The 12657-nt window shown below is 51.0% G+C and overlaps 3 protein-coding genes across 5 annotated transcripts; 1 reads left to right on the plus strand and 2 right to left on the minus strand.

Moving 5' to 3' along the window:
• Nucleotides 1–164: 164 nt before the first annotated feature.
• Wdr83os (WD repeat domain 83 opposite strand) lies at nucleotides 165–1537 on the minus strand. Of its 2 annotated transcripts, NM_001399208.1 has the most exons (4): nucleotides 1425–1537; nucleotides 1210–1315; nucleotides 611–708; nucleotides 165–538 (listed from the first exon to the last, which is right to left on the minus strand). In NM_001399208.1, the coding sequence occupies exons 1-4, from the start codon at nucleotides 1472–1474 to the stop codon at nucleotides 472–474; spliced, it is 321 nt and encodes a 106-aa protein (NP_001386137.1). In that variant the 5' UTR covers nucleotides 1475–1537; the 3' UTR covers nucleotides 165–471. The 2 variants fall into 2 exon arrangements, with proteins under 2 accessions (NP_001386137.1, NP_001099417.1); NM_001105947.2 differs by lacking the exon at nucleotides 611–708.
• Nucleotides 1538–1807: 270 nt separating this feature from the next.
• Wdr83 (WD repeat domain 83) lies at nucleotides 1808–7361 on the plus strand. Of its 2 annotated transcripts, none has more exon segments than NM_001047847.1 (9): nucleotides 1808–1979; nucleotides 2058–2178; nucleotides 2264–2369; nucleotides 2644–2692; nucleotides 2775–2901; nucleotides 5992–6059; nucleotides 6153–6261; nucleotides 6346–6460; nucleotides 7057–7357. In NM_001047847.1, coding segments are annotated over 9 exon segments (948 nt in total). In that variant the 5' UTR covers nucleotides 1808–1876; the 3' UTR covers nucleotides 7207–7357.
• On the minus strand, nucleotides 7246–11336 carry Dhps (deoxyhypusine synthase). Its single transcript, NM_001004207.1, has 9 exons — nucleotides 11056–11336; nucleotides 10490–10654; nucleotides 9689–9810; nucleotides 9510–9606; nucleotides 9342–9428; nucleotides 8755–8860; nucleotides 8574–8677; nucleotides 7537–7662; nucleotides 7246–7462 (listed from the first exon to the last, which is right to left on the minus strand). Exons 1-9 carry the CDS (start codon nucleotides 11260–11262, stop codon nucleotides 7367–7369), a joined length of 1110 nt encoding a protein of 369 aa, NP_001004207.1. The 5' UTR covers nucleotides 11263–11336; the 3' UTR covers nucleotides 7246–7366.
• Nucleotides 11337–12657: the final 1321 nt, after the last annotated feature.

Genomic DNA, 12657 nt, shown 5'->3' on the forward strand with positions numbered 1-12657 from the left:
CCAAGTGTAGAAATAATTGTCTTGCTCCTGATGCTTAACCCTAGACATGAGACTTATGAAATATACACATTAACTCATTTTTTAAAAAGCTTATCCAGGGGCCCCAATACAGGGCAGTCTTTACTGGGCAGAGTACCCTACAAACAAAAGAGAATACAAGACAATCAGAGTGGAAATTTTTATATCAATTGGTTTCAATAAGAAAACAAGTGAATCCCTAGAAATGTGAGCAGTGTTTCTCATAACAGTGGCCAGGGGAGGAGTAAAAGGGAAGTCTGCAGGTTTATCCCTTTGTCAAAGCAGAAGCAGAACCCCAAAGAAAGGGCCCACTTCCCTCCATTCAGCTGGGAGCCCAGAGACCACACTCAGACAAGTTTAGGACAGCAGCTGAGGGAGGGTGGAGGCAGCCAAAGGCTAGGCCAGAGAGACGACGGTGGGCCGGAGTCTGGGAACAAAGCTTCCTCGGTGGCATCACCATGGGGGCGTCATGGGCTGAGGATTCTGCAGATAGGACATCACCACGGCGGAGATTGAGAGCCTGAGACGGAAAAGAGCTGTCAGCTCTGGAGAGCATGCATGGGACCCCAGCCCCTTTCCTCAGGATCCTCACATGAAGCTACTCATCATCTGCTTAGTGTCTTCCGAGCTCCGGGAGTTGGCAAAGCTGATAAAGGAGCAGTAGACAGCAACCCAAGCACACCACTTCAGCTGAAGAAAGGTAGGTGAGGAGACTGCGTCAGTGACAAGTATGCCAAAGAGCTCCTACAACCAAGACCCTCAAATATCAGCAGCTCGGACCTTATCCCCGGATAAGTACCTCAACACCAACCCTTCAGAGCCTACTCCAAGCACCAGGCTTCTGATGCTGGTGTGTGTGTCCTGCACCTTTCACCCTACCACATTCTCTCAGACTGCTTTAACATTCCCACATGCTTAGGACCGTCTCTGTCTCTTTTCCACAAGTTGTCTTTAAATTGCCTAAGTTAGGCTCCACTCTCAGACCCGCTAGGCTTTGTACATCTCAACAAATGCAAGCAAGCCTAACTTCCCCTATGTTGGGGCCTCACCCTAGCTCCGTCCCCCCCTGACCTCAGCCCCCGCCTTCCCCACCTCCAGCACAGCCAGAAGACGTGCCTCTTTCCGAACCCGCCCCCAGGCCTCAGTTTCAGGCGGACCAACAGACACTCAGGGAAACTCATCCCCGCCCACCTTAAGCATGAGGCCGCACATGCTAAAGATCATGCCGAGAAGATTCATGTAGTCCGGAGTCGGGTCATCCAAAGCCGGATTGCACTCACTCGGAGGAGGCTTATACCTGCGACATGTTCAAGGATCAGGAGCGATCAAGTCCTACCCGGATCAACTTAGCCTAGACCCACCGCCAAAACCAAAGACGCCTTGCCATGACTTGCCGGACTGCTCACCTCAGCACTTTGTTGGGCCTCCGTGGGTCGGACATATTGTTGGTGGACATAGCAAACTGAAGACCACGCCGTCCTTCTTTCACCGCTAGAACAGCTGCTTCCGGCGTGAGAATGAAGGATGGTTTTTAGAGTAACACCAGTAGCCTAGCGTTCCTGTTCCCAATGGTAGTGGCCAGGACTGCTCTTAGCCAGAAAAAGGAGAATGAGAAAAGGCTAGAATAGTTCCTGGAAAGTAGGAAGTATAGAAAAAAAACCTGAAAAGAGCTTTCAGTATCCTCAACACGCACTGAAATTCTGAACACGGAAGTGCTAAGCAGGAAATAAATCCTGGGGGACAATAATAAGGTTACACCCGAGCAAGGACTTTTTTTTTTTTTTTTTTTAAGCTTGGAAGGAAGGCGGTCTCTATACAAACAGCAGTAAAGCGGGAAGCGGACTAATAAACTTAAAGTATGGCTTTTCCTGAGCCAAAGCCGCGGGCACCGGAGCTGCCGCGGAAACAATTGAAGACACTGGACTGCGGACAGGGCGCGGTGCGAGCCGTGCGATTTAATGGTAAGCGACTCCGCCTTCATCTTGGGCATCCCTCCACCTGAGGCCGGCGGTCCTGTAACCGCTGCCTACTGTTCCCAGTGGATGGCAACTACTGCCTGACGTGCGGCAGCGATAAAACCCTAAAGCTGTGGAACCCGCTGCGTGGGACGCTGCTGCGGACGTACAGTGGCCACGGCTACGAAGTGCTCGATGCGGCCGGGTGAGCGGGGTGAGCCAGGCTGGAATAAGGAACACAGAGGCTGGGATCGTGAGTGGATATTGACCTTCTTTTTTCCGTCCTCCAGCTCCTTTGACAACAGCCATCTCTGTTCTGGTGGCGGGGACAAGACGGTGGTTCTGTGGGATGTAGCAACAGGGCAGGTCGTGCGCAAATTTCGGGGCCACGCTGGAGTGAGTACAAGCCAGAAGACCCTCATTAATGTGTGCATTGTGGAGAGCCAAATTAGTGCATAGGTGGTACGAAGAAGTTCCTTCCATTACAGTCTTCCCCACGTGCCCAGCTAGTATACCCTGGCAGGCACCAAGCAGTCTTCCTTCCAGTTTCCCCAGAACCTTTCACCTTCCCTACCTCTAACTTGTGCCCTTGCTCTAATATGCAGAGTCTTGTCTTTATCCCAGTCCTCCAAAGCCCCACTCCTCTAAATTGGTAATTCCTGATTCTTAGAAGGTGAACACCGTTCAGTTTAATGAAGAAGCCACAGTCATCCTCTCTGGTGAGTCTGCAGTCTGGACAGCCAAAAACTGGCTGCTGCCCAGAGACCCAACCCTGACCTCACCTTCACGTTGGCCTTACAGGTTCTATCGATTCCAGTGTCAGATGTTGGGACTGCCGATCCAGGAAGCCTGAGCCAGTGCAGACACTAGATGAAGCCAGGGACGGCATATCCAGTGTAAAGGTGTCAGATCATGAGATCTTGGCAGGGTGAGTAGGTCCAAGCCACACTCCTTTGTCCTGGTGCCACTGGAGGTCATAGTGGCCATGGTTTGGTTTTTTTGAGACCAGGCCTTGTGTAATCCAAGGTGGCCTTCAATTCCTAGTCCTCTTGCCTCTACCTCCCAAGTGCTGAGAGTATCAGAATGAGCCATGAAGGGCATGGTGGCACATACATGCTTTTAATGCCCACTCAGGAGGCAGAGGCATTTGGATCTCTGAGTAGTCAGGGCTATGTAGAGAAACCCTGTCTCAAAACAACAATAACACACGCACTCATACACAAATGCTGAATCCCTGGATGTGTTTTTGTTTTTCTGACAGGGACTCACTCTGTCCTGGAACTCACAGTGTAAACCAGGCTGGCCTTGTGGCAGTGTTCCCAGCTCTGCCTCTCTAGTGTTAGTTATAGGTATACACCTCATAGCTTGGCCCAGCTCAGATAATTAGGCAACACATCATTCTGTTAATCAAAATGAGCACCCCAAAAGTCCAAGACCTGAGGGCTGGAGAGATGGCTCAGTGGTTAAAAGCACTGGCTGCTCTCCCAGAGAAATCTAGCTTCAATTCCCAGCGCCCGTGTGATGTCTGTAACTTCAGTTCCAGGGACCTGACACCTTCTTCTGGCCTGTGCAGGTCCCAGGCATGCACATGATACACAAACATACATGCAAGCAAAAACACAAATACCCAGAGAAAATTTAAAAATGGTGTAAATGCATCTGTATGGGGGATATGTATGTGGGGGATAAGTATCAGAGGTCTCCCTGGGGCTGGAGTTATTTTTTACTTTATCTTTTAATATTGTGTGTGTACATGCATGTGTGTAGAGGTCAGAGGACAGAGTCAGTTCTCTCCTTTACTATGTTGAGGCGAGACAGGATCTCTCCCTGTTTTTGTCGTGCTATGGACTCCAGGCTGACTGGCCCTTGGCTTCCCAAGAGACTCTTCCGTCTCCATCTCCCGTTTCCCCAGGACAAGAGCTAAGACACTGGATCTTGCCAGTTCACCCCGCTATGATGTGGTTTCCAGAGATCAAACTTGGATCAGCAGTCTTGCTTTTTTCCTGCTGAGACTTCCTTCTCCCCAGCCTACAGACATTACTTAATTTCAGCTCAGTGCTATGGGACTTTGCTGTGGTTGACTCCACCCTGTGGCCCAGCTCAGAGCTGCATCAAACACAGTGGCCTCTGTACTTTTACTTCTCACCTTCCAGTCCCACTTCCAATGTTACCTTCTTGGACCTTTCTAGATCCTCCTTGGTCAGCGTCAGCTACCTAATGGTCGAAACTGTGTCGCCTCTTCCACTGAAGGAGCTGCAGTTTCTAGTCTGTCCTGTCCAGCAGGACAGTCAATAGATGCAACCATGGGGGCTGGAAAGATTGTCCAATGGTGTAGAGAACCCATGTTTGATTCTCAGCACCCACATGGTGGCTCACGACCATCTGTAACTCCAGTTCTACAGAGTTCAACACTCTCTTTTGGCCTCCCCTGGGAACCAGACACACACATGATTCATATACATACATGCAGATAAATAATTCATGTATAAGATTACAACCCAAAAAAATAATAAAAATTTACATAAGTAATCACAAGCATGAGTCAGGTAGGTGTGGTGGCTCGTGCCTTTCATCCCAGCCCTGGGGAGGCCAGGGCAATGGAGCTCTGAGTTCCAGGCTATTCTGGTCTACAGAGTGAGTTCCAGACCAGACAGAACCAAGTAGATGCCCTGTCTCAAAAAATTACTGAGTGCCAACTATGAGAGATGCGGTGACATCTCCCAGCATTGAGAAGGCCAGGACAGGGGGACCAAGAGTTAAAGGCCAGCCTGTCTACGGTTTGGCAGGAGTGGCGCATGCCTTTAACCCTAGCATTCAGGAAGCAGAAGCAGGCAGAGCTCTTGACAAAGTGAGTTCCAGGACAACCAGGACCACACATAGAAACCCTGTCTCAAATAAGCTGAATAAATAAAGCAGAAGTACAACTAATCTAGTCACATTAGGGATACAAGTCCCAGAAGTGAGAGGACTCGCAGCAGAGACAGCAGTAAGGTAGGACTGGTGGCAGTGTAGACCCGGAGAGAGCAAGCCTGTGTGGACTAGAGCCACCTAGTGGCTATCGGGAGGAACAGCAAGCACATCCCAAGGAGATGAACCTGCAGGTGCTGCAGAAGGAATGGCCAGCAGGACAGGGTCTGGAGGCCTGCAGGAGACATCTGGACATTTGTTTTACTGAGAGTGGTGAAAGGCCCTATTTCTTTGAGGGGAAGACTGGCATGAAGTAGCTGTGCTTCCAAACTTCCTGGTGAGCCAAGTGCGGTAGGACACACCTGTAATCCTAGCATATGAGCAAGGTTCAAGGTGAACTTGGTCACAAAGTGAATATGAGACCAGTCGGGCCTCTATGAGATCCTATCTCAAAAAACGGAGAAAGCTGCTTGGGGAGCACAGGCATTAAGGACTGGGGGTTAGAGGCAAAGCCTTCATACATACAAGATAAAATAAGATGGTGGCGGAGATGGGGATGGGGAGTGAGTCGCACTCTGAGAGTACAATTGTTTTGGTGTCTGTAGTAGGCTGGTTTCCGGATCTACCAGGATAGCAGATTTTAGGCTGCCCATTCTGCTACATGGTTTTGGTTTGTTTGCTTGCTTGAGATTCTGAGTATGAAACTCAGGGCCTGTGCATGCTAAGAGGCCAGCCTTGTCTACAGAGTGAGTTCCAGATCAGCTAGGGCTATATGGAGAAACCCTGTCTTGAAAAAGACAGGTAATAAAATCTTTATAGAATATATTCCCATGCTACAGTTGGTCAAATGTGCAGATGTAGAACCCAGGAACAGGTATGGTTGACTGCTGTACCAATCAGGAGGTGTAGGATCTAGAAAGCTCTGAGGGGTTGGAAGATAGGGCATGGCTCTTTGAATGGGACCAAGCTGTCCGCTAAGACTGGGTCACAGAGCAGAAGAGCATCACTGCCTTGCTCACACTTTCCTAGATGGCCAGGAATGCACAGGGACACAGGCTGCCCTGGGTCAAAAGGTTGCAATGCCTTAGGCCGGATCTACACTTTCTTGCAGCTCTGTGGATGGCCGTGTAAGGCGCTATGACCTAAGGATGGGACAAGTCACCTCGGACTATGTGGGCAGTGAGTATGGCCTTGGAAGAGCGGGACAGTCAAAGCGGGTGGTGGAACAGACAAGAGTACCCAGACTCACCTGCCTACCATGCTCTCTCTAAGGCCCCATCACCTGCACCTGCTTCAGCCGGGATGGGCAGTGCACTCTGATATCCAGCCTGGACTCTACTCTGAGGCTTCTAGATAAAGACACAGGGGAGCTGCTGGGCGAGTGAGTCTCTATGGTTAGCCTTTGCCCCTCACCCCACTTCTGGGGTGGAACGAGCCCCTCTGATCCTATCCACCCCACTGCTAGGTATGTGGGCCATAAAAACCAGAAGTACAAGCTGGACTGCTGCCTGAGTGAGCGCGATACACACGTGGTCAGCTGCTCTGAGGACGGCAAAGTGTTCTTCTGGGACCTGGTAGAGGTGAGCCTTCCCCCGTGCTCCTTGCTGAGGGCATCAGCTGTGCTTCTCTCATGCTCGAAAAGAGCAATGGTGACAGGTGTCTTGAGGTGGAACCTCTGGCAGTGGATGTGTGTCCCACTTTGTAGCCCATGCTGGGCTTGAATTCGTCCTGCCTCAGCCTCCCAAGCTGGATCATGAAGAGTGAATGAGGGGAAAGCCGGAAGGATACTCAAACAAGGGGAACCTCGTATGCTCAAGGACCTGGAGATGGTGGTGACTGGAGTTGGCTCCAGATGGGTCTCAAGGAAGACAAAGCTAGGGCCTCTTTACATCCAAGGCTAGCAGTCTCTAGGCCAAGGTGTGGCTCAGTGGCAGGATTTGCCTAACATTCTCAGCACCACCAAAAGAAGTCATGGAAAAGATGACTGAGGGGGTTGGGGATTTAGCTCAGCGGTAGAGCACTTGCCTAGCAAACGCAAGGCCCTGGGTTCGGTCCCCAGCTCCGAAAAAAAGAAAAAGGAAAAAAAAGAAAAAAAGAAAAAAGATGACTGAGGACTTCAGGCTAGATCTCAAGGAGACTAACTGATAATGATTGTTCCCTGCCATTCATTCCTTAGGGTTCCCTAGCACTGGCCCTACCTGTGGGTTCTAATGTGGTACAGTCACTGGCTTACCATCCCACAGACCCCTGCCTATTGACTGCCATGGGAGGCAGCATCCAGTACTGGCGAGAAGAGACCTACGAGGCAGAGGGTGGAGCAGGCTGAACTTATGGACCTGACACCAAGGACCCAGACCAATTCAGAAACCCAACAAAAAGGCCATTTATTCTCAAGATGCTGCTGACCAAGGAGAGGGCCCAGGGAGGGGCTGGTATGCAAATAATAAATAAAGGTGTGGCAGAAGCCTCCGTCTTTACCCATCTGCTCAGTCCTCATTCTTCTCAGCTCTGAAGGCATCTGCCTTTTGGGCGAATGTCTCAGCCACCAGCAAGGGGAAAACCAGAGATGCATCAGCATAGACCTGCAGAGGACCTGAGTGAGCCCGGGGCCATGGGGCAGCCCCTGGACCCTGCACCCTGGCTGGCCACCATCTACCTTTACTGGCTGTGCATCCATCCGGATCTTGCCCCAGGAGACAGCCTCATCTGGCCGGGCTCCTGAGTCTGAGCCATCAAACTCCTGGGCTGTGTTGATATAAACAGCGTAGTCAGCTCCATTCCGCTGTGGGTAGAAGAAGGCCTGGTCAGAAGTCATAGACAGAGAGACCACCAGAGCCACAGAGGCTGGGTATGATAGAGGAAGGCCTAGAGAGCTTTTAGAAGGACCCATCGGTACCTGAGGTTCATGGGCAGGTGGTCATGTTTCCAATACAACCACCACCTAGGTACAAGCTGTCCCACCCTAAACCAAATGTACCACTTCTGAGCACCCCATGTGACAAGCCAGTTAAAGCACGGGTGAGAATGGTGTATAGGGGCTGGAGAGATGGTTCGGTGGCTGCCACAAGCCATCTACAGGAGACCAAACCTACCTCTGCTCCCACTACGACACTACTCTGTGCCTCAGATCCATTACCCCACCAGAGAGCATCTGCAAATATGTTCTTCCCAAATCCTGTTCTCATTCAGAGCAAGTTCCTAAATACTCTTTTTGTTCCACAGGCCCAGCTACCTCTGCAGTGTAACCTTTAAGCTGCCTTCACCACTTGAGGTGAAGATGTCTCAGGGCCTTTACCCTGGATGTTCCCTCACTGAGAATGTTCTTCCCATACATAACCTTAAGACTTGTGGATAGCACATCGATCTCTGCTCAAACTTACAATTCCAGAAGCCTGTCCCCAACACTCCCTTCAGTAAACGGCTTTCCTTTCACATTACAACATTTCGCATTGGCCCTGAACTATGAACAAGCCTTCCTCCTGCCTCAGTCTCCCAAGCAGTCACCTTGCCTGACTGACATTACTTAGTCCTCACATGCATGTCACTTATGGCTGTCTGACCTGCCTCACCCCAACATAACTCCAAAGAGGACAGGGACTCTGGCCCATCGAGTGCACTGCTGTAGTGCACATCTAATACCACCATCTCTCAGAGCAGAGGGTGGGGATGGCTGCCAAGAGCCACTCCACTCACCATGAGGTTAGCATTGGCGATGTGGTGCTTGACCACGCCTCCACCCAGGATGATCATCCCAGTGCGCTTGGCGAAAATGGCCTGCATGTTGATGAGCCGCAGGTCTGGGAGAGAGGGCAGAGGTCAGGCCTTGGACTCGGTGGGCTTTTCTCACCCTTCTCCCAGGGCCTTAGCACCTCACCTTCAACGATGTCCAGGACCAAGCCTGGGTTTTTATAGGAATGGAAAAAGATCATGTCACCCAGTGAGCCGTCTGTGAGTGCAGGACTCAGCACAGGTATGTGGTTCTGGTGGAGATAGGACCAGTTAGCAGCTACACCTCATACCCCAGCAAAACTGATGCCCAACCCAGTGGCATCCCTCCCGACCTGAGTAGGCTGCTTGATTTCTCTGGTGCACATGACCCTCTGCTTTGCATGTGGATGCAGACGTGAGGAAAAACCACACATGGCTTGAAGAAGGTACTGGCACACTGAGCAGTGTCTTATTGTCCAGACTCTTGAGCTGCACTGTCCCTGGGCACATGGTACCCTGGGTCAGGCCCCACCGACTTCTAAAGCACTACACCGAGTCCCAGGAGTGTAGGGGCATAGCTAGGAGAACCCTGCAGTCAAGTGACGCCTAGCCTCTCTGTTCGACATTCCTCGTCTAACTCTGGGAAGACCAAGAATGATTACTGAGACTTTTAGGTGGCTACTAAGTCAAACAAGTCATTGCAAGTCAAAGCCTAAGTACTGTCCCCAAGAATACTGTCCCCACCCAACCCACCTTATGGGCCCAATAATACACAGACTCTGGGTTGTTGATCTCCTTCCCAAGCCGGGAGATCATCTTGGAAGGTGTCCACTTCACACCCTAACAAGGGGGAGAATATCAGTATTAGCCCATGTCTTCTGACTCAACTATGCAGGTCCACCTGAGCCCTTCCAGCCCTACCTCTGTATTCTGCTCCTGCACCATCTGGTCTAGGATGGGCATGAGCCAGTCCTCAAACTTGCAATAATTGTCATTTGGCACCAGCAGGTTCCCGATCCTAGAAATGGGATCCATGAGGGCATCAGACACTGGGACCCTCAACGCGGCTTCCCTGCTCCTACCACTACTCAGAGCCTCACCTGTTGATCCCATTCTCCCGGAGCTCCTTCCCCCTGAGGCTGAACTCGCCCAGATATGTGGGTGCCAGGCACTTGATGAGATCTTCTTCCACCCCTCCAGCAGTGGTCACCAGTACATCCACCTGTGGTCACCAGCAACAACACAGACCCTTCTTCAAAGTAGTGCCCCTAACATTGGCCTGAGCTCATCCAGACCCAAAGCATGAGCTCTATGACAAAACCAACTCAAGCCTAAAGCAGACCCAGAAAACGTGGCACACTCTTGTGATCCCAGCACTCAGAAAGGAGGCTGAAGTCTAAGAACTGCCAGTATGGGTCTAGAGAGATGGCTCAGCAGTTAAGAGCACTGACTGCTCTTCCAGAGGTCCTGAGTTCAATTCCCAGCAACCACATGGTGGCTCACAACCATCTGTAATGGGATCTGATGCTCTCTTCTGGTGTACATGAAGACAGTAACAGTGTGCTCATATACAAAGGAAGGAAGGAAGGAAGGAAGGAAGGAAGGAAGGAAGGAAGGAAGGAAGAAACTGCCAGTATGTCTAAAAGCAATACTCCATTTCCTCACACCCTTTAAGATTTATTTTATGTATGTGAATACACTCTCCCTCTCTTCAGACACACAGAAGACCCCATTACAGATGGTTGTGAGTCACCAGGTGGTTGCTGGAAACCAAACCCAAATCTTTCACAGAACAGCAAATACTCTTAATCTCTGAGCCTCTTCATGTTTCTTAAATGAACAATAACCCTTTTGTCTACTGGCCCAGAGAGGCTGGGGCCACTGATCTAACGTGGACCCACCATATTGTGCTGCACGAGGTAGCGAATGGTCTCCCGGATGCCAGAACTGATGAGGTTGGACGTATAGCCCAAGAAAATGGTGCAGCCTGTGAGTGGGCGGCGGCTCTGAGTCAGGTCTTCGTGATGATCTTCATCTACTGCCAGTGGTTCCAGCTTCTTCTCAATCTGGGCATAGGGGCACAGTAAAGTTGCACTAAAACTCCAAACCTCAGTGGAGGAACCCCACATGAATTGGATTCCAGACGTTGATTGCACTCAGGGAGACTACTACAAAACCAAAGCACAACCCCTGTGCAGACCCTAACCCTCCCATTCCAGGTCCTGGTCTGTCACTTGGGGTTTGTTCCCTTTTAAGAACAACACAGTGTCTTCTCTTCAGGACTCCTTCCAGTGGGAAAAGCGAATCCAGGGCTCTCCCAGCGTTAAGCTCCTCCTACAAGCCCGTTTTGATTTTAACCCCAAGCTCCTCCCATCGCGGAACACTAGTTAACCAGGACTCCGCCTCTCCCCGGCACTCACGCGGACGGAGCGGCCCCGCCTCCCACCCGGGTCGCCCGGCGCCTCACCATGGCGTTGACTTGCTGCACCGCGCGCCCGAAGTTGGTGGCCTGGAAGCCGGTGGTGCCGTAGGCTTCCAGAAGCGCGTGGTAATCTACCCCGCGGTTGAAGTCGTAACCTTGGACCTGGGCGCTCTCGGGCGGCAACGCTGAGCTGTGCTTGAGCACAGCGGCCAGCGCCGAGGAGGGCGCCGCCCCCGACGGGGTCCCCTCCATGCGCTCTCGGCCGTTCTCTGGTCACAGCAGTCTCGGTGCCCTGGAACCCGCCAAATCCTTCAGCTTGGTCCGCCGGAGCCCAGGAAATGCGACTCGGGGGCGGGGGAGGGGTACCGGAAGCTACTTGAGTCACATGGCCCTGGCAGCGCCTGCGGGCCTGGTAGCAGCCATTTTATTCCCGTGTTCCGTACATGTGGTCCAGGAGCTGTTTGTTATTCCTTGTAGGCAGATTCAGCTTCAAGTAGATAAAAGTGCCTGATTTGCAAACTGTCTGTCCAAATATTCTTGTCCCCCCATGAGCGAGGTGATTGTTTCTAGGACGGAGCCCTTGGACAAGTTAGTTGCAGACTTTTGTCAAATGGGAGTGTTTTCTTTCGGTGCTTCCTCGAGTCGCTACAAACTTCTTTTCCCCCTACAACCATAGTTCAATTTTCACTGGATCATAGGCCTCTGGGGAGACAGGGATGACCACCATCTTTTTGCCGAAAGAAGTTTGTTGAGAATCTTTTCTCATGCGTCCCCTTTAATGATACACTGAACCTAGGACAGGGGCACCCTCATTCTACAGTTTGTGTAATCTACACTAGAAATAGTGCTCTCTGCTGGGCGCTGCGATTTAGCAATGGACTCTGCCCTCCTGATGACTATAGTCTGATGAACAGGAAACCATTAGGTGGCTAAACCAGCAATCAGGAGGTGGAGGCAAAAGAATCTCGAGTTCCAGGCCAGCCTGAACTATTGAAAGCAAGACCCTTTCTCAACAAAAGGGACGGGCATGGCTAGGGAAATAGCTGTCTGTACAGTCCTTGCTTTGCAAAAAAGCAAGAGTGTGGATTGAATATGTGTGTTTAATTGCCAGAACTCAAGAGGGGTAGGGGGTTGGCAATACCAGTAATAGCTCTGGGTAAGCAGAGACCAGTAGATCCTTGGGGATGGGACCTGAAGAATGGCTCAGTAGCCAAAGGCCCATGATAGAAGAGTCTGGACCTGTTTACATTATTGTCTGACCTCCACAAGCATGCCATGCGTGCACAAGCTCATACACACAGGTTTAGGGACCAGGTGAATGAGAGTGACATCTGAGGTTGTCCTCTGGCCTAGAAAACACACACACTCTGTTAAGTGTGAAGGTGGGTTGGAGGAATTGGTAACCAGAGCTGAGGGAAAAGGTGACTGGAGAAAACTGCCAAACACATGATGTTTTGACTGAGGCCAGAAGACCCAGAAAATTCCTGTTATAAAAATATCAGAGACACTATTTCCCCAAAGATGCACAGATAAAGGTCTCCCCTTCGTTTAACCTCCTCTATAGGCTAGCAGTGCCCAAATGCCACATCTGGCTGCAGGGAGATCTGCAATGGGTAGTATGCAGGAGGGCAAAAGGACTTGAATCCC

This window comes from Rattus norvegicus, chromosome 19, assembly GCF_036323735.1.
Source record: "Rattus norvegicus strain BN/NHsdMcwi chromosome 19, GRCr8, whole genome shotgun sequence".
NCBI lineage: Eukaryota > Metazoa > Chordata > Mammalia > Rodentia > Muridae > Rattus > Rattus norvegicus.

Coding starts and splice junctions, on each gene's coding strand:
- Dhps (NM_001004207.1), bottom strand. CDS start 11,262: ATGGAGGGGACCCCGTCGGGGGCGGCGCCCTCCTCGGCGCTGGCCGCT. Junction 10,655..11,055: donor TGCAGCAAGTCAACGCCATG/GTGAGGCGCCGG, acceptor CCCTATGCCCAG/ATTGAGAAGAAGCTGGAACC. Junction 9,811..10,489: donor ACCTCGTGCAGCACAATATG/GTGGGTCCACGT, acceptor TGGTGACCACAG/GTGGATGTACTGGTGACCAC.
- Wdr83os (NM_001105947.2), bottom strand. CDS start 1,474: ATGTCCACCAACAATATGTCCGACCCACGGAGGCCCAACAAAGTGCTG. Junction 1,316..1,424: donor AGGCCCAACAAAGTGCTGAG/GTGAGCAGTCCG, acceptor AACATGTCGCAG/GTATAAGCCTCCTCCGAGTG. Junction 539..1,209: donor TGTGCGGCCTCATGCTTAAG/GTGGGCGGGGAT, acceptor TTTCCGTCTCAG/GCTCTCAATCTCCGCCGTGG.
- Wdr83 (XM_039097536.2), top strand. CDS start 1,877: ATGGCTTTTCCTGAGCCAAAGCCGCGGGCACCGGAGCTGCCGCGGAAA. Junction 2,902..5,991: donor GATCATGAGATCTTGGCAGG/GTGAGTAGGTCC, acceptor ACTTTCTTGCAG/CTCTGTGGATGGCCGTGTAA. Junction 6,262..6,345: donor ACAGGGGAGCTGCTGGGCGA/GTGAGTCTCTAT, acceptor CCCCACTGCTAG/GTATGTGGGCCATAAAAACC.